Source organism: Myxocyprinus asiaticus, chromosome 28 (assembly GCF_019703515.2).
Source record: "Myxocyprinus asiaticus isolate MX2 ecotype Aquarium Trade chromosome 28, UBuf_Myxa_2, whole genome shotgun sequence".
NCBI classification, from domain to species: Eukaryota; Metazoa; Chordata; class Actinopteri; order Cypriniformes; family Catostomidae; genus Myxocyprinus; species Myxocyprinus asiaticus.
In genome coordinates, this window is record NC_059371.1 from 27,126,979 (window position 1) to 27,148,211 (window position 21,233).

General features: G+C 37.8%; 1 protein-coding gene across 1 annotated transcript; it reads left to right on the forward strand.

Moving 5' to 3' along the window:
* The first annotated feature begins 752 nt into the window (after nt 1–752).
* Nucleotides 753–21,107, forward strand: smc1a (structural maintenance of chromosomes 1A). The gene is made up of 26 exons (XM_051660328.1): nt 753–1,094; nt 2,324–2,512; nt 2,607–2,719; nt 2,841–3,044; nt 3,148–3,386; nt 3,706–3,964; nt 4,061–4,201; nt 4,308–4,390; nt 5,276–5,375; nt 5,478–5,585; nt 6,002–6,187; nt 6,327–6,506; nt 6,706–6,852; nt 7,278–7,415; nt 7,728–7,844; nt 7,923–8,029; nt 9,124–9,265; nt 13,732–13,877; nt 14,280–14,433; nt 14,556–14,666; nt 14,752–14,908; nt 17,159–17,313; nt 17,402–17,553; nt 17,722–17,791; nt 17,917–18,027; nt 20,061–21,107. Exons 1-26 carry the CDS (start codon nt 986–988, stop codon nt 20,139–20,141), a joined length of 3,699 nt encoding a protein of 1,232 aa, XP_051516288.1. The 5' UTR covers nt 753–985; the 3' UTR covers nt 20,142–21,107.
* The last annotated feature ends 126 nt before the right edge of the window (nt 21,108–21,233 follow it).

The window sequence follows — 21,233 nt, forward strand, 5'->3', positions numbered from 1 at the left end:
ACAGTAATAATATTACATATAGCACCTTTAAGGTATTGATATAAACATGAGTGAAATTCATTCATATGCATAATTGGAAAGATTCTTATAAACACTAGTGAAATTATGATATTGATAGAAACGTGAGTGAAATTAACTCATATGCATTACTGGAAAGATAAACACTAGTGAAATTATGATATCGATATGAACGTCAGTGAAATTCACTCATATGCATTATTGGAAAGATTCTTATAAACACTAGTGAAATGCAAGACATTTTCATAAGTCTGTTTGAAAGAGATTTCTGTAGTGATTGAGAGACAATTTCATAAGTGTATATGAGAAGAGCTGAAGTAATGACTGAAAGACACTTTCAGCTACAAATGTGTACATTTAGTTTAAGTCAACAGAATCAGTTTTATGAATATTTTTATTTCACTAGTGTTTATAAGAATATTTCCAATAATGAATATGAATGAATTTCACTAATATTTATATCAATGTAGTAATTTCACTAGTGTTTGTAAGATTTTCAATAATGAATATGAATTAATTTCACTCATGTTTATATCAATATCTAAATTTCACTAGTGTCTTTAAGAGGCTTTACACAGCTCTTCATAGAAATGGGTTGTCTCGGTGTCATTTCAACTGGTTTCATTTCAGTTTATGATTAATAATGAAATACATAGGCTAAATTACCCTCTCTTTGCATTAGGACTTTTATTATGGGTGCTATTCTGCTCTAGAATGGGGGGCGTGTACAGAGCTGGACCTTCATTTACTGCATTTTCAGTCAATTCAAGATAATAATTTATCAGATTATCGTTGTAAGCAGCGGTTTGGCTCAACCTTAGAAAGTCGAGATATTATATTTCCAGTTGTCAGTTCGTTTTAAACCAGCTTGGCTCTTGTAGACACCCAACATAAAACGTCTGGAGAAGCGCGCCTCTGTGTAGAGCATCAATCTGACACACCTCCTCAGAGATAAATAACAGTCAGCATGGGATATTTAAAACTGATCGAGATCGAGAATTTCAAATCTTACAAGGGCCGACAAATAATCGGCCCGTTTCACAAATTTACAGCAGTAATTGGACCAAATGGATCTGGTAAGTGTCATTTCGGTTACATTGGTACTGATGCAGCGCAGAGGACTGCAAGGGGCCATTCACACCGAACTCTGTTTTTAATTGTTATTGAGGTCTTCGATCATTGCGCCGCGTTTGTTAGACGCCGTGTCAGGGTTAAAAAAAAAGGACGTCAGCTCGAGACACCTGCGTTCTGTTATATGCGTTACGCTGCGTCTAGCTTCTTTTAGCGTATTTGTTGTGAACGGCCCCTTAGTGTGCTGTGTATGTTGCATAAACTTGTAATTGTGTCGCTATGGCGCTATTTGTTTTTTACATTTAAGTGCTCGAAGGGTACAATGGGGCTAAAGACAAATATGCTTTTTTTCTGGTCAAAAAGTGTATTAAGATTGATATAATAATTTTCTTTTTATTTAATTTTTATGGAGTAACATTATTTGTGAGAAAATAAATAATAAGGTTAAAAAAAGGTGGCGAGGGATTTGGGTTAAAAGGGCAATAGTTATAAGGCAAAATTTGTCAACTTATGCAAACGCTTTTGAGACAACAAGATGCTTTTTATGCCAAAAAAAAAAAATAAAAAAAATGATAGATCAATGCTTATTCAAAATGACTACTTCAGAAAAGGGTGCACCATTTTCTGTTAATTTCATCACATTTGGCATTTCATAACATCTCAAGTATTCTATAAACAAATAGATTTCATAACAAATCTATTTGCCCCACTCAACAAAAACATTGTGTTTTATGGGGGCCTTTAGCCCCTGCAACAGGGGGGCTTAAACCCCAAATACTATCCTTTCACTGATTGGAAAGTTATTAATATTTTTAATGTTGTATTTAATAATCTTTAACTAACTGAAAATGACAAATAAGTATTTTGTCTCAAAATATATGTGATAATTTCAGGGATTCTCATTAGCTACATAAATGTGCAAATTGCAACATTTGAAAAAATATAATTAAATATTACATCAAATTACCTCAAAATCAAACTTTAGACATTGCCTGTAACAATCTCATGGATCAGGAATATTTTGCATTGTACAGAGACAAACAGGTGTTAAGGAAAGTATTGTGGTAGTTTTTAGTATTTTGGAAGAAAATAAAATCAAAAGTGCCTTTTATCCCGGAGGGCCTTTAGCCCCATTGTACCCTATATTTATATAGCTAACACTTTTAAGTAAAACAACTCTTTTAGTTCTTGATGTCAATGGGCCACCAATAATGTCATATTCACTGTTCTGCAGGGAAGTCAAATCTAATGGACGCCATCAGTTTTGTATTGGCGGAGAAGACAAGTAACCTGCGGGTTAAAACCCTGAAGGATCTTATCCATGGAGCGCCAGTGGGAAAACCAGCAGCCAACCGTGCCTTTGTGAGCATGGTCTACTGCGAAGACAATGGAGATGAACGCACCTTCACACGGGTCATTATTGGTAAATGTTAAAAAGTGCCCCCACCCTCATATTATAAATAACTTTTCCACTTTTGGGTTGGTGCAAAGTGAAAATACCTATTTTTGTGTTTCAGGTTCCTCTTCAGAGTACCGAATTAACAGTAAGGTGGTTGGCCTTTCAGAGTACAGTGAGGAACTGGAGAAACTTGGTATCCTTATTAAAGCCAGAAATTTTCTTGTGTTTCAGGTATAAATGCATATTACCAACAATAAAATGTCAACAATAACCTTGATCAGATCTATTAGGACAGAGTTGGTTCATTGTAATAGATTTTGTCTATATCTATGTGATTGTTTTGTTGTTTCAGGGTGCGGTGGAGTCCATAGCCATGAAGAATCCTAAAGAGAGGACCGCTCTGTTCGAGGAGATCTCCCGCTCTGGTGAGCTGGCCCAGGAGTACGACCGCAGAAAGAAAGAAATGGTGAAAGCAGAAGAGGACACACAGTTCAATTATCACCGTAAGAAGAACATAGCAGCTGAGCGCAAAGAAGCCAAACAAGAAAAAGAGGAGGTGAATCATTTTAATAGTCTTGCTTTATTGGCGCAGATAATATTCATGTAGTGAGGAACACCTTTAAATACTCTGGCATTGACGATTAAACTTTCTCTTTCAGGCTGAGAGGTACCAGAGATTGAAGGATGAGGTCGTCAGAGCTCATGTGCAGTTACAGCTCTTTAAACTCTACCATAATGAAGCAGAGATCGAGAAGCTGAACCGAGAGTTGTCCCAACGCAACCGTGAGATTGAGAAGGACAGGAAGAAGATGGATAATGTGGAGGATGAGCTCAAGGAAAAGAAGAAGGAGCTTGGAAGAATGATGAGGGATCAGCAGAATGTGGAGAAAGAGATAAAGTAATGTGACTGCTTTATTATGCTACAGGAGCTTCTGATACTTCATTGACTATAGTGATACAGTAGGGTCCAAAAGTCTGAGACCACTTGTTAAAATATTATATTATTTGTTAATTATTTGTTATAATTTTACACCATAACTTTCCTTTTGTTTTCAAAATCCTTCTCTTTATTGAGGTAAATAAAAAGAATATTTAAAATTTTAATGTGGTTTAAGACTTTTACAACAAAATATTACAGTATAGTCATGACAAGGTAATTAAAACCCATGGTCACTTAAGCACAGTTTGATAAACTGATACTTGTTTTACCACCTCAGAGAAAAAGATGCTGAGCTCAACCAGAAACGGCCACAGTACATCAAAGCCAAGGAGAACACCGCACATAAGATCAAGAAGCTGGAGGTGGCTCGAAAGTCTTTCCAGAATGCCCAGAAGATGTACAAGAAGCGTAAGGCAGACATAGAGGAACTGGACCGGGAGCAGGGTGCTGTGGAAATGGCAAGACAAGAGTTTGAGGAACGAATGGAAGAAGAGGCCCAAAGCCAAGGCCAGGATCTAACACTGGAAGAGAACCAGGTCGGCCTATCAAAGCCCCATGATCGCCATGAAATATGAATGAAAGCATGTTTTTACATTTCAGTGTATCATTTTACACTCATATTGTTCTCTCAGGTGAAGCAGTATCACAGACTGAAAGAGGAGGCCAGTAAGCGGGCAGCTACCTTGGCACAAGAGCTGGAGAAGTTTAACAGGGATCAAAAGGCTGACCAGGACAGACTGGATCTGGAGGAGAGGAAGAAGACTGAGACAGAGGTACAAACAAGGAATTAATGGAAACCCTATTTTTTGTGCTTCAGACACAGGTTACATTGTATGGTGGAAAGATATAAACTGTTTTATATCTCTTTTCGGATAACAGGCCAAAATCAAGCAGAAGATTCGAGAGATAGAGGAAAACCAGAAGCGCATTGAAAAGCTGGAGGACTATATCACAACAAGCAGGTACTACAGAGATCATTATAAATTATAAATAGAGATCATATATATAATTCTGTCTGTAAAATTTGATTGGATGAGCCACACTTCCCATCTGTAAAACAACTGATATATAAACACCTGTGACTGCACATCACTTATCAATATGAATGCTCCAATATTATAGTAATTAAATTAATAATATGATAGATAGATAGCTTACATTTTATTAGTGACCTAGAAATCTTTTGTCTTAAAGGAATATTCCGTGTTCAATGAAAGTTAAGCTTAATCAACAGCATTTGTGGCATAATTTTGATTATCAAAAAAAACAAATTCGAAAATCAAATTTACAGTGAGTCACTTACAATGGATTTGAATGGGGCAAATTTTTGGAGAGTTTAAAGGCAGAAATATGAAGCTTCTAATTTTATAAAAGCACTTACATTAATTATTTTAAAACTCATGTATTATTTGAGCTGTAAGTTGTTTAAATCATTGACGTTACATCGTCATGGCAACGAAGTTGTAAAATTGGCTATAATTTTACACGGTAAAGGTTAGTAAGTGATTTTATCACACTTAAATCATGTTAACACATATATTGTTTATGTCTTGTGGCAATACTTTTGAAACAGTGAGTATTTTAGTGTTGATGGATTGGCCCCCATTCACCTCTAATGTAAGTACCTCATTAGAACCCAGATGTTTGTGGTAATCAGTATTATACCACAAATTCTGTCGATTGATCTTAACTTGTATTGAACCTGGAATATTCCTTTAACTGTGGTAAAATCACTGTAACGCAAAGCCTCTCTTGGCTTATGGCTTTATTCTACTTTTGCTTTATCCTTTAAGTATCATGCCAAGTACAGCTTTGATTTTTATCAATCTCCATATTTTTCTCATCAGGCAGTCTCTGGATGAGCAGAAGTGTATGGAAGAAGAACTGACCGAGGAAGTGGAGCTGGCCAAAAGAAGGATTGATGAGATAAACATGGAGTTGAACCAAGTAATAATGCACGGCATGCTCATAATATATAGACACATTCAAACATACTGGCTTAGTTAAACATTTCACCAAGAGTGTTGCTTTTTATGATACTGGCCACAGGTGATGGAGCAACTTGGAGATGCTCGCATTGACAGGCAGGAAAATAGTCGTCAGCAGCGCAAAGCTGAAATTATGGAGAGCATTAAACGACTCTACCCTGGCTCAGTGGTGAGTAACTACGTGTATGTTCAGTTTAGTTTTAAAGTGATAATTTATGCAAAAATGAAAATGTTGTCATCATTTTCTCACCCTCATGTTGTTCCAAACTTGTGTGACTTGTACACAAAAGAAGCTGTTAGGCAATATGTTAGTCTCAGTCACCATTCACTTTCATTGCATATTTTTCCATATAATGAAAGTGAATGGTGACTAAGGCTTTCATTTTGCTAACATCTCCGTTTGTGTTCCATTGAAGATAGAAAGTAGTACTGATTTGGAGCAAAACGAAGGTGAGTGAATAATGACTGAAGTTTCATTTTTGGGTGAACTCCCTTAAAGCACGAAGCAGAACCTTGGAAGATTTTTCTTTGCTTACACATAAAAATCCTTTTTAAATTTCCATGTTCAAACCTTTATCTGTGCAGTATGGCAGATTGATCGACTTGTGCCAGCCCACCCAGAAAAAATATCAGATTGCTGTGACCAAAGTCCTGGGAAAAAACATGGACGCCATCATTGTGGACTCAGAGAAGACAGGCAGAGATTGCATCCAGTACATCAAAGAACAAAGAGGAGAACCAGAGACCTTTCTGCCTCTAGACTATTTAGAGGTACAGACAGATTTGAATAAATCATTTATTAATCTGAAGAGGTCTGTGGTTTTCTAAGGTGTTAGAGGTCTGAAGTGTTCCCTCTGGGAGGCTGGTAGAATCGGTTTCACTGGACACATGCTTTTCTCCTCTCTCTCAGGTGAAACCCACAGATGAGAAACTGAGAGAGCTTAGAGGGGCCAAGCTTGTGATTGACGTGATCCGCTATGAGCCTCCACACATAAAGAAAGCCCTCCAGTATGCCTGTGGGAATGCTCTAGTGTGTGAGAATGTGGAGGATGCCCGCAGGATTGCCTTTGGAGGGCCGTACCGTCATAAGGTTCATATATATATATATATATATATATATATATATATATATATATATATATATATATATATATATATATATACACACACACATATATATATATATATATATATATATATATAATGTAGTTTTATGCATTTAAAGCACAACAAGATATATATTTTATATTCAAACTATTCATTTTACTTTCTGTCTTATTCTTACATAGACTGTGGCCTTGGATGGTACTCTCTTCCAAAAGTCTGGTGTGATCTCTGGAGGAGCTAGTGACCTGAAAGCTAAGGCTCGACGTTGGGATGAGAAAGCTGTGGACAAACTCAAGGAAAAGAAAGAAAAACTAACAGAAGAACTGAAGGTGACACAAAGAACTGGAAATGTTGACATCACAGCTGGAAAATGTACCATCAATCATCAATTTATGAAATGAAATTAAAGGAATAGTTTATCCAAAAATTACTTTCTTTCTTCCATGGAACACTAAGGGAGATGTTAGGCAGAATGAAAGCCTCAGACGCCATACACTTTCATTGTATGGAAAAAAGATGCAATGAAATTGAATGGTTGACTGAGACTAACATACTGCCTAAAATCTCCTTTTGTGTGCCACGGAAGAAAGAAAGTTATACAGGTTTGGAACAAAATGATAATGAATAAATGATGACAGAATATTAATTTTTGGGTGAACTATCTCTTTGAAGTTAAAGTATTGTGTGGAAGTAAAGCATTCTTCATCAATTTTTGCTCAAGTTTGTTTTTCATCGCTCATCTTTGTCTTTCCAGGAACAAATGAAGGCAAAGAGAAAGGAGGCAGAGCTTAGACAGGTGCAGTCTCAGGCTCATGGGCTACAAATGAGGCTGAAGTACTCACAGAGCGATCTGGAACAGACCAAGACCCGCCACCTCTCTCTTAACATGCAGGTACACCTGAGAAACTCCTCCTCTGTCAAGAAATGACATCAGAAAAACCTCATAAACCTTTACAAGAGAGTTCCAGATGATTTCTGGACATAATGTTATGTTTCCAAAATGGGGAAATAGTGGTAATTGTTACATTAATGAGCTATTTCTACCTGATCTAACCTTTAAAACGAGTTTTGTTGGTGTAACCTAATTTATTCAGTTTGATTCAGACGTCACTGAAACAAGTTAATCTACATGAAACACATTTTTAGGTGAACATTTCTTTCAGTGTGGACTCTCACAAGTGTAATCCGTTGTACGTCTATTTAGGAGAAATCAAAGTTGGAGAGCGAGCTGGCTAATTTCGGCCCACGAATCAATGACATCAAAGGAATCATCCAGGCACGAGAAAGGGACATTACAGAGTTAAGAGACCGTATGAACCTGGTAAGGATGGAAGTGAGATTATAGATTTGAAATGCTGTCAAATTTTACTTTGCAAACAGATAACTGCAGCTTTTATAGGTGGAGGATGAGGTCTTTGTTGAGTTCTGCGAGGAGATTGGTGTGCGAAATATCCGAGAGTTTGAGGAGGAAAAAGTCAAGAGGCAAAATGAGATTGCCAAAAAGCGGTAAGCTTGTTAATGCTACAATGACAGTATACAGGAAGTAGTGTAGTCTAGGGCATACGCAGGCACATGCCGTATGCCCACTTATCTTTCTTAGGATTTTGCGTATACCCACCTGAAATAAGTGATGATACATATGGCCGCCAGAACAACGAGTAGTCTTTTTTCACCACTGAGTGAATTGTGTGTGTGTATATATATATATATATATATATATATATATATATATATATATATATATATATATATATATACATACAGTATATATATATTTTTTAAAGTGTACAGAGATTCAGTCTAAATGCACACGGAGCAGCGGTAGGCCAGAGCGCAACTGATGGCACTGGCAAGACAGACAGTCCGACTAAGCTGATCCACCAATCAAAATGTTCATTTCAGACGTGACTGGATGTTTGCTAACCAATAATATTTTCAGTTTCAGTAAGGGGTGGGACTTTTCCAGCGTCTGATGCACAAGCATCCCTGGAGTAACCATAATTTGCACTGTAAATTTATTTCCCAGCTAAATGTAAATATATATATATATATATATATATATATATATATATATATATATATATATATATATATATATATATCCTGTATACTGTATATACTGTGTATATATATATATATATATATATATATATATATATATATATATATATATATATACTAGTTTTGATGCTCTTTTTTTTTTTTTTTTTTTTTGCCTTTTACTGCTGTCGGTGGTGCCTTTTTCTCGTGATATCTAATCATTTCAATTTATATTTCTAAGTAGGAAAACAATTTCACTATACACAGAAAAGCACATAATAGTACACAAATAAAACAAATAACCATTAATTTTTATGTAGGCTATATATGGTAGTACAAGATAACGTGTTAACGTGAACATTACTACTCATATTAGCTAAAATGCTTAACATTTTATTGCATATTATGAATTATTTTATTAGTTAGAGTAATAATAATGTATTAACAATTTTCATAAATTCACAGTATATCCACCTCTTCAAACACTACTACACCACTGTATGCAGCGTACGAAAAACTCTATCTGTGCTCATTTAGCATGCGTAATATGAGCATTGTAGGTTGGAGTTTGAGACACAGAAGACCCGTCTGGCCATCCAGCTTGATTATGAGAAGAACCAGCTGAAGGAGGACCAGGAGAAAGTGTTGATGTGGGAGCAGACTGTAAAGAAGGATGAGAATGAAATTGAAAGACTTAAAAAGGTGACAGAGAACAGAGAATGAGGATTTAAACACAGCCTACTTGTAGTTGCCAGTTAATACCATGTTACAGTATGTGCTCTAAGACCCTGTTTACACCTGGTTTTAAGATGAATCGCTAGTTACGTATGTAACTGAGGTTCTGTGAGTTCCGGATGATCACTAGAGGCAGTGTTAAACACTAGTGGATTATTGCCGTGCCAGCCAGATAGGTTGAGAGAATATACCAACAAAGTCACGTGATGACGTGGGCTGAGCTCGGAGTGTTATACACCGTGATAGCTCAACACTCCATCTCTGAAGTCTTTCTCACACATTTTGAGTGACTAAGAACTCTGGTGGTCATCCGGAATTCACAAAACCACAGTTACAAATGTAACTAGCATTCTGTTTCATTCCTCCTGACTGCCAGAGTTAAACACTAGTGGATAATTAATACCAACATAGTCATGAGGAATACCACATACCTGAAACCCATTAAGGTTGCTCTTGAAGAACTGCATAGCTCACAGCATGAGGGGCAGCAACGTTGAGCTTGTAAAAAAGGGCGAAGGTGCATGGAGAAGCCCAAGTATCAGCAGCACAGATACCTGCCAAGAAGACTCCTCTAAAAGCAGCCCATGAAGAAGAAATAGCCCTAGTGGAATGAAAGGACAAATCCTGATTTATGAAAAGATGGATTGGGCCGAAGAATCACCCCAGAATCTTCCAGCAACCAACGCAAGCACAATTCACTAACAGACAGTGCGTGTAGCTCACTGACACGTTTAGCAGAAGCAATAGCCAGTAAAAAAGCAGTCTTCAAAGACACCCACTTAAGGTCAGCATTCTGTAAGGGCTCAAATGTGGAGGAGCACAAGAAAGCAAGTACAAGTGGTAAATCCCACACAGGAAAATGGGGACTGCCAGCTGGCCTCAAACATCTCACACCTTTCAAAAAACTGCAAACAAGACCATGAGAGCCCAGAGAAGAACAATCAACTGTAACGTGGTAGGCAGAAATGGCAGCAACATACACCTTCAATGTGGAGGCTGCCTTGCCATCATCCAAAAGACACTGGAGAAAACTCAAGACTCTTGGACCTTCACATTTCACAGGATAAACCCCACGCTCCTTGCACCATGCAGAGAAAAGTTTCCAACTTGTAGCATAAAGCTGTCATGTGGAAGCAGCCCTAGCATTGGAAATAGTGTGAATAACTGCAAAACCGCAGTCCCCTAGAAGAGGGTTGAGCTCAGAGGCCACATTTAAAGCTGCAGGCGACCTGGATCTGGATGCCAAACACAACCTCCCATCTGAGAGAGGAGGTCCCTCCTGAGGGGAAGTTGCCATGGAGTGACCACCAAGAGCTTCAGAAGCAGAGGAAACCAAGGCCTGTCCGGCCGCCGTGGTGCCACCAGAAGAACCCTGTGTTTGCATATGGAAATCCTGTGCATCGTCTCCCACAACAGTGAAATTGGAGAAAAAGCATATAGTAGGCAATTCAGCCATTCGTGAGACAGTGCATCCTGACCCAAGGGGCTGGATGCTTCTGTCCTTGTGAACCATAAACGACAGTGAGTGGTCATCTCTGATGCAAAAAGATCCACCTCTGCCCTGTCGAACCGATGCCAGATCTCTTGTACTACGTCCAGATGAAGCATCCATTCCCCTGAATGTAGTCCGTCTCTGGAGAGAGCATTTGCTATCTGAATGTCTGACCCTGGAATATGAACCACTCTTAATGACACAAGTCGTGGCAGGCACCATGTGAGAATCTCGTGAGTGAGTTCCAGGGATCTGTGGGACCTTGTGCCTCCCTGATGGTTCAGATGGAACACTATCAAGGTGTTGTCTGACCGAACAAGCACATGACAGCCCACCAGAACTGGTAAGAAATACTTGCGGTATACCACACGAAGCTCCAGCAGATTGATATGGTCTCTAGATTGATCAGCTGTCCAATGACCGTAAATGCCCCTCTTGTTCCACGTCGCCCCCCACTCCGTGAGGGAGGCGTCATTTGTAATTACTTCCCAGCAAGAGGGAATAACACCTAGAGGCACCCCCACTGTCAGAAATTCCCACTGATTCCACCGCTTCAGTGCACAAATGTAATAGTGAGAAATGACAATCAACCGGTGACGATGTCTGGTAGGATTCAACCTTAAACCATTGTTCCACGTCTGGAGTGGTCTGAGGTGGAATAAACGGAATTACTGCTGTGGCAGCAGTTAACATTCCCATCAGTCGCAGGAACATTCTGTACTGTACTGGCAAGAGAATTCAAAGTTATTCCTAAAAACGTAGTTGATTGTGTTGGGACCAGACAGCTCTTTGACTTGTTTAAAGAGAGGCCCAATCTCCAGTCGCACATCGCCTGGCACTTTGTGGGAGCACAGTCATCCAAATAAGGCAAAATTCGTTTTCCTCTTGAACATAGGGGAGACAGTGCTGCACTCATGCATCTTGTGAAGACACAAGGAGCGAGGGACAGTCTGAAAGGTAGGCCCTTGAACTGGTAGGTTTGATTTTGAAAGCTGAAATGCAAAAACATCCTGTGATGAACAGCAACGGGAACGTGAAAGTATGCGTTCTTGAGGACGACACTCACAAACCAATCTTCCCTCTTCAGAGACGGCAGAACATCGGCTGTGGACAACATTTGAAATGGAAGGACCTTTAGAAAGAAATTCAGACATCTCAAATCGAGAATTGGATGGAAACCATCGTCCTTTTTTTGAAAAATGGAAATAAGTCAAATAGAACCGTCCCTCTGAACAAGGGAATGAACTTTTTCTATGGCTCCCTTTTCCAGTGATCGATATTTGCTGTTGCCAAAGTTGTGGAGGTAAACTGGCAGATTGTATATTCTGCAAGTGTTATGTAGGCGGTAGACTCATAGGCCTTTTTCAAAAGTGCATCTGTGTGTCCGTATTGTGCACTAGGGCAACGCACATAACCTCGCAGAGCCTCGTCAGGAGATAAAACCAAGGCTGCAACAGGTTGCAGACCATCTTCGATCGGCGCTTAGGTGCACCTGGACCTGCGAGGGCACTCGAAATTCTGCCACAAGGACGATGAGTTTGCTGCTCTAGTAAGCTGCACTTGACAGCGTGAATAGCCTCTGGAAAAAAAGACCTATCTCTAACAGGCGAGAAAGTGAAAGAGGTGGAGTGCTGAGCTATCACTGTGTATAACTCTCCGAGCTCAGCCCTCAACCCTCCCACATCATCAAGTGACTTTGTTGGTATATTCTCTCGACCTATCTGGCTGGAGCGGCGATAACCCACTAGTGCCTCTGGTGGTCAGGAGGAATGAAACAGAACTTATGTGATCTGAACACATGTGGTCAAGTGTGTTCGGATTTGGAGATGAGGGACTCTGTTTCATGATGACATAAATCATTCACTATGTCATTCAGTGCGTTGATATACCGCAACAAAGTCAGAAAAGACAAAGAAAGCACAAAAAAAAAAAAAAAAGGCACGCTATTTCTCCCAGATGCAGTTGAAATTTAATCCAAGCACAAACATTTTGAGCAAAATTGTCCAATATTTTAGTGGATTACCTGTATAAACCTGAGCTGCAGATGTTAATGCTTCTCATCTGTGTTGATATCAGACACACTGAAGAAGATCTGTGAAGTTCTTGTGTTTGTGTACGTATCTGCACAAATTTTCTGATCGGACGGTTATTTCCTTTTAAACCACTCGTAACCGGCAAAGCTTAAAGGTGCTATAAGCGATTTTAGCGTTCTGAAGCTTTTACGTGACTGAGCCGTTGAATTAGCCACACCCCCTCATTCCAAAACCCCACCCTCTAAAGATAATTTCGAGACCAAAACCGAGCAAAAGAGCAGCACTGGCTATCAAATTCAACAGTGGCACAATAGTGCCCTCAGCTGACAAACATTATGAATCATAGCCTCAATGATCTGCTTTAAATAAGAAGGAGCAAAATGATTGACAGCTGAAAAGCGCCAGTGTCCACGGACACATTTTTGTTTGCTGTTTACAAAGTCTACATCTGTCACAGAGACCGGTAAGATATCTCAGGACACTTATTTCATTAAAATCTTTAAGAGAGTAGGAAAATTGTTTGCATACTTTTCCATGAAAAATCGCTTACAGCACCTTCAAAGTCTGGTTTTAGCGCAATGGTTGATTGACAGGTGAGGGGTGGCGCCTTGCTGCTGCCGGGATGTATTCAGGATGGATTAACGTTTACACCTCAAATATGATGCAGTCATATGTGTTTTTGACCACATTCGTATGTGGTTTTTGTGATCCGATTACAAAACGTTTTAGTCCATGATTAGGCCTGTATTTAGCACTGACCACATGTGATCCGATCACAAAAATGCATCGTAATACCAGGTGTAAACAGGGTCTAAGTAACCAGTCTTGAAAAGCAAAGTACAATTCAGTTGAATCTAAATAGCAAAATACTTCCTCTAATGGATATCTGTCTACCCAAACAATCTCAGGAGGAACACAGGCAAATGAAGATTATTGATGAGACAATGGCACAGCTGCAGGACCTTAAGAACCAGCACCTCACTAAGAAAGGAGAGGTCAATGACAAGAATCGGGAGATGGAGGAGATCCGCAAGAAACTAGGGGCTGCCAACAAGTGAGAGAGCTTTTGCAGCCAGAGATACAGTACATAAAAGAGATGTTAGATGTATTGTTTGACATTTAAATCTAGAAATACTTTTGCTTATTTTAAAATTATTTTGAGTGTGCTGGTTTTAAAGGAATAGTTCACCCAAAATGAAAATTCAGTCATCATTTACTAAGCCTCTCATTGTTCCAACCTCATATGACCTTCTTTCTTCTGTGGAACACAAAAGGAGATGTTAGGCAGTATGTTAGTCTCAGTCGCCATTCACTTTCATTGCACCTTGTTCCATACAATCAAATAGTTTGGAACTATCCCTTTAAAACCAGCACATGCAAAATAATTTTAGAAGCAAAAATGTGTTTCTTTGGGGTTATAATTCAAATGTGTTTGGTATTTTTGTTATAATGTAAGAGAGCTGACACAGCTTCAGAAGGAAGTGACAGCCATTGAGACCAAACTAGAGCAGAAACGCAGTGACAGACACAACTTGCTGCAAGCCTGCAAGATGCAGGACATTAAACTGCCCCTCAAATCAGGGACCATGGATGACATCAGTCAGGGAGAGGTACAGATAAAGACTTATCTGCACAGTATATTCCAACACACCATACTTCTTTTGCAAGCTATTACTATTTCCATTGATAGATTGTTTGCACTATACAGTAGTAACTTGATCTTTCCATGCAGGGAAGCTCTCAAATCGAGGATTCTATGAGCAGCCTGAAAGCATTGAGCTCTGTGCATGCCAAGGAGGCCCTCATAGAGATCGACTATAGTAACTTGAATGAGGACCTCAAGGTAATTTAAATCTCATAAAATAGTGTGAATGGGTTTATAATAAGCAAGCTGGGACAATCAACAGCAATGAAAAACCTGTTTATAGGATGCTCTGTCAGAGGAGGAGATCAAGGCAGAGATGAACACGCTACAACAGAGGCTGAACGAACAGCAGAGCATCCTGCAGAGAATCAGTGCCCCTAACATGAAGGCCATGGAGAAACTCGAGAGTGTTAGAGACAAGTTCCAGGAGACCAGTGATGGTGGGTTCAGGCTCAGCTGCAACTCCACAATAGTGTCTGGATAAAGGCAGGGCTCGAGTTGAGGGGGGATGCGAGGGGATGCCATCCCCCTTATTGCAAGAAATACCAAAAAGCATCCCCCTTGTAACACCACTATCCCCCCTTACCATGCCTTTTAGATCAATTGTGTCATGTACTACTTACAACTAATAATGCAAGTAAAATATTTAATATTTGATTTTAATATGTTTGATAAATAACAAACTTTTAATAAGGGCGATTAGCCGGTCAGAATTAGATTTATACATATGTGAGGTTGCCAGATTTCTATAGGTGAAATCCCTCAATCAGATCTGGACACTTGTATAGTTTGGATATATGCTGCCAGGGCTTTAGTCCCGCAATTTGGCAACCTTGAGCGCGCGAGCTCCCACTCCACTGCGAAAAAAGATGCCGGTTTTCTGAAAACACTGGCAGGTTACGCCATAAGTTTTCAAACGTTTCACGCACTTTCAAACATAGTCAAGTAGTAGATTGGAGTAGAAAAAATGCGTGTCTGCTGTGGGCAAGCAATCTAGAAAAAAAAATCGTACATGATCATAACGTGGATTCTTTTTACAAGATTCATCATAAAATACAATAACAGAGGGTAACAGTTGCATATTATGGCCATGTGTTGTAAGGGTCAATGAAGTGACACTCGTTTTTGTCCATATCTATTAAATTAAAAATACATAAAATAATTCAATTCACACAAACCATTTACTTGAATGCACCTCTTCTATGATGAACATTTTACAATTGCTGAGTTTAAAGTCATATTGATATTTTTTTCTGGTGCTTAAAGTAAAAAATATCATGTGGTGTCCAGAGACAGTTAAAAAAAAAAAAAAAAGTTAAAGTCTCATTAAAAGCTGAAATTCCTGAAAAAGAAATGTTAGCATGAAGAGTGCAGAATAATCTTTTATTGTTATTTCTAAAAAAATAAGCAGTGAAACAATTGTGTTTTAAAATATGATTAAAAATGCTTTTGTCCACCAAATCAAAGTCATTGGATGTAACCAAAATGTAGGTAGTTATTTTGTTGTTTATGTTGACCATAAAAACCATAAAACAGAGCGGACACCTTTAGACTGAGCATGAAGCTTTAAAAAACATCTGATATTTATTTTGAAATTTTTATGAAAAGGCACATTTTGTTCATGCGGTGTAACCCTGAGAAATCTTCTTGATATTTTTGACTCAAAAATTCATAATATTTATAAAAATATATGTATTTATTTTTATCTTGAAAAAATGTGTTTGAAAACTTTTTAAAAATTTATGAATAAGTTGTTTATACTCTCATGTATTCAAGGTGCAAAGAAAGTATTATAATACGTTTTACTTAATGGTTACACCATATGACAATTTTAAAGTTTTTTAAATGAAAATAAAAAAACATCTTTGACTACACCATCTCCCTTGATTTTTTTTTTTTAAATCAACCACTGGATAAAGAGGTAGGGTCAGGGTTAGGTGTCTGGATAAAACGTGTCATCCAGCCCTAATTTTTTGATGGGGAATATTTTGAGCCCAAATAATAACCAATAGCTCTCTGATTCTGATTCACAAAAGGGACAAACCATGCTTAAAATCTGAGTTTTTAATTTTTTAATACTAAATTTATTTGAAATGGATATATCTTTAGATAAAGGTCTCAGCTAACGAACCATGTAAGAAAACAGGTTTTTATAAAAAACACTTTTTTCTGAAAATTGAAATTTTTTTCATTTCATAACTTACATCTTACTGTCATTTTTGTCAGCTCCATCAGACACACTAAAAAGCATGCTATTTTAATTTAACATTTCAATTTAATTTACATTTAATTTGATCCATCCAACAAGAGTGTAAAGTCTTTAATTATCTAATAATGGTGTTCATTGACAAAATACATTCTATTTTTTTTTTTTTTCTGTTTTCACACTATTCTGACGGAGTTAGCAAAACTGAATATTTTTCCATCTTAACCATGAGTTGTACACTGGAGCCATTTTGTTTTTTTACTCTGTTAAAGCTGCCTCAATAACCTACACTAAATTCTCCAGTATTTTTATTATTATGAATGTCTTGATTTTTAACATAAAGATGACTTTTGTATGTAAGACATGTTTTGTCCCTTATTTCAAGAATCAGTGAGCTACAGATCTACAGATTGATTTTGAGTTTAACCATGAAATTAAACTGACATTATATGACAATTATATATGATATTGCTTTGCCTTACAGAATTTGAGGCTGCCCGGAAAAGAGCAAAGAAAGCCAAACAGGCCTTTGAGCAGATTAAGAAGGAGAGGTTTGACCGTTTCAATGCCTGTTTTGAGTCAGTGGCCACCAACATTGACGAGATCTACAAAGCACTCTCACGTAACAGTAGCGCACAGGTTTTTTTTTTTTGGTTTTTTTTTGGCATCAATAACACAAGTAGGATTTCTAGTGGTATTGTATACATGATGTTCTATGCCCTTCCAGGCATTTCTGGGGCCAGAGAATCCTGAGGAACCTTACTTAGATGGAATCAACTACAACTGTGTGGCTCCAGGAAAGAGATTCAGGCCCATGGACAATCTGTCCGGAGGGGAGAAGACGGTGGCAGCTTTAGCACTGCTTTTTGCCATTCACAGGTGCAACAAAGATCTCTAGATCTAGGTCTTGTTTATTTGAAAGCAAAATTAAGGCTCCAGATCTGATCAGCTCTTGTTTATATTAAACGTACAGCTATATTTAATATGAAACTTATATTAGCATGTTTTGCGCTCAGATTAGAATATTGTATTTCCTTTCCCTCATAGCTACAAGCCTGCACCCTTCTTTGTCCTGGATGAGATTGATGCTGCTTTGGATAACACCAACATAGGCAAGGTCAGTGTTTGTTAGTTTGACTTCAACAAATAAGGCGTCTTCCAAATGCAAATGAATGGATTTAGGTCACCCCAAAGAACTGAATGGTAAAATTTGAAATTTGCATTGAACTTTTTACTGTGCAGGTGGCCAATTACATAAAGGACCAGTCAGTCCAGAATTTCCAGGCTATTGTCATCTCTCTCAAAGAGGAGTTTTACACAAAAGCTGACTCCCTCATTGGCGTTTACCCCGAGGTTTGTATTACAGTAATGGGCTGTATAAATGTCAAAACTAGTAAACACATGCAGTTAATCCATTGAAATAAAACCCATCCCAACCTGTCTTTCTATTTATATTCATTGTGCACCATGTCCTAGAAACTGCAGCAGTTTGTTATACAGTTGAAGTCAGAAGTTTACATACACTTAGGTTGAAGTCATTAAAACTCATTTTTTAACCACTCCACAGATTTAATATTAGCAAACTATAGTTTTGACTAGTCGTTTAGGACATCTACTTTGTGCATGACACAAGTAAATTTTCCAACAATTGTTTACAGACAGATTGTTTCACTTTTAATTGATTATATCACAATTCCAGTGGGTCAGAAGTTTACATACACTAAGTTAACTGTGCCTTTAAGCAGCCTGGAAAATTCCAGAAAATGATGTCAAGCCTTTAGACAATTAGCCAATTAGCTTCTGATAGGAGGTGTACTGAATTGGAGGTGTTCCTGTCAATATTATGCTGTTAAATCTCAATATAGCTTTTCTAAACTGCTTAATTGACCTAACTTCATTTCCATCATATATTACAGTTGTGTGGTGTGGGGGTGGGGTTTATGAAGTGCAACCTGCTGTCACATCACTACTGAGTTGCATTGTGGGATATGGAGCTGCCTGAATCGTACATCAGAGTAGACTCGCTCCCTCTGTCAAAATCGAGGGGTTGAGGTTCTGTCAACAGAAACTTCCCTTGCTCATTAATGAAGTGGAACAGACTTCAAAAATGGTGGTGGGGATTCCCCCGAGGGGAAGTGCTTAGGGGAGTTAGCGAGTGGATGATAAAAGTGAAATGGAACGCAGCCACTGAAGCAACATCTCAAGACATCAGTCACGAAGTTAAAGCTCTGTCGCAAATGGGTCTTCCAAATGGACAATTACCCCAAGCATGCCTCCAAAGTTGTGGCAAAATGGCTTAAGGACAACAAAGTCAAGGTATTGGAGTGGCCATCACAAAGCCCTGACCTCAGTCTGGTAGAAAATTTGTGGGCAGAACTGAAAAAGCATGTGCAAGCAAGGAGGCCTACAAACCTGACTCAGTTACACCAGTTCTGTCAGGAGGAATGGGCCAATATTACAGTAAATTATTGTGAGAAGCTTGTGGAAGGCTACCTAAAACGTTTGACCCAAGTTAAACAATTTAAAGGCAATGCTACCAAATAATTCTCTCTACTATTATTCTGACATTTCACATTCTTAAAATAAAATAGTGATCCTAACTGACCCAAGACAGGGAATGTTTTCTACGATTAAATGTCAGGAATAAAATAAAACTGAGTTTAAACGTCTGACTTCAACTGTGTATATACAGTACTGTGCAAAAATTTTAGGCACTTGTTAAAAATTTGGCATAGTAAGGATTTCTTCAATAATAATTTCATAAATAGTTTTCATTTATCAATTAACATCATACAAAGTCTAGTTAACAAAATAAAAGCTAAATCAATATTCGGTGTGACCACCTTTGCCTTCAAAACAGCATCAATTCCCCTAGATACTCCTGGACACAGTTTTTCTTGGTTGTTGGCAGAGAGGATGTTCCAAGCTTCCTGGAGAATTTGCCACAGTTCTAATATCTGTTTAGGCTGTCTCAAATGCTTCTGCTTCTTCATGTAATCCCAGACTGACTCGATGTTCAGAGGGGAGCTCCGTGGGGGTCATGACATCTGTTGCAGGGCTCCCTGTTCTTCTATTCTAATCTTTTCTATTTGCAAAAGTAATGTTTGGGAGTCTAAAATTTATATTTCCTAGTGACATACTAAAGCTGAAGATATAAATATCCGTTTTAGGACAAATGTTTGTGAAACATCGCCTAAGACTTTTGCACAATATTGTGTATATATATATATACATTATATATATATATATAAAACACAACTGCAAAATTGTATATGTTATACAATGATATATATCATTGTATAACATATACAATTTTGCAGTTGTGTTGATTTAATAATAATCATCATAATAATAATCAATTAAACTCTCTTTTCATTTATTCACAGCAAGGAGACTGTGTCATCAGTAAAGTGCTGACCTTTGATCTTTCCCAGTATCCGGATGGCAATCCCAATCCCAATGATTAGGTTGCTTTACTCTGAATGAATTGGTAGACAAGGGTTGACAATTAAAGGGATAGTTCATCCAAAAATATAAATTATATAATTTTTACCAAAAAGGACTTAAATATTGATCTCTTTCTTACCCACACCTATCATATCGCTTCTGGAGACATGGATTTAAACAATGGAGTCTTATGGATTACTTTTATGCTGCCTTTATGCATTTTAGAGCTTTAACATTTTGATACCCATTTACTTGCATTGTATGGACCTACAGAGCAGAAATATTCTTCTAAAAATCTTAATTTGTGTTCAGCAGAAGAAAGAAAGTCATACATATTTGGGATGGCGTATGACTGGGTGAGTAAATGATGAGAGAATTTTCATTTTTGGGTGAACTATTCCTAATGATCAACGTCATCTTTCCAAAATCATTATTACAGTCATACAGTATTAAAGTCATGTTTACATATATATTTTAATGCAGAATGTTGCTAAACTGCTATAATGTCTAATGGATGCCAAATTGTATGCATGATTGTTAAAATACTAAGTAAAATGTTGTGCTGCAAATAGCCTACAGATTAGATACTTATGAAAAGCTGTTTACCTTCAGTTAAACTGGACAGACTAGTGCACTGATTTTGCATATAGCCAATGTTTTGTCTGCACTTTCTTAGTGTTATGTAATGGCTTGTGTAACATCTCACATGAAATGCATTTGAAGTGTCAACCCAAAACATCTTACCATATCAACAGTTGTGCCTTGTGGATTTAAGTGCAGTGGGGAATGTTTAATATGTAAATCTATGTTATGATTTTTCTTTTCTCTCTTTAGGGAAAAATGTGAAACATGTAATGTAGGCCTATATGTAATCTATATTTGTCTTTTTTAATCATTTCTGAAACTGAAAATAAGAGCTTGTGTCATTGGTTTTCGTAAGTCAACACATGCCATCCTAAATGTTATGTGGAACAAAGTAAATAAATATAAAAAACAAACTTAATTTTTGACCCGCATTTGTACAGTGTAAAAACGTTGTAGCCAACCATTGTTAAAGGTAATTTTACCTAATCTAACCCTAAAAAAACGCTGTTGGTGTAACAATGTTCAAT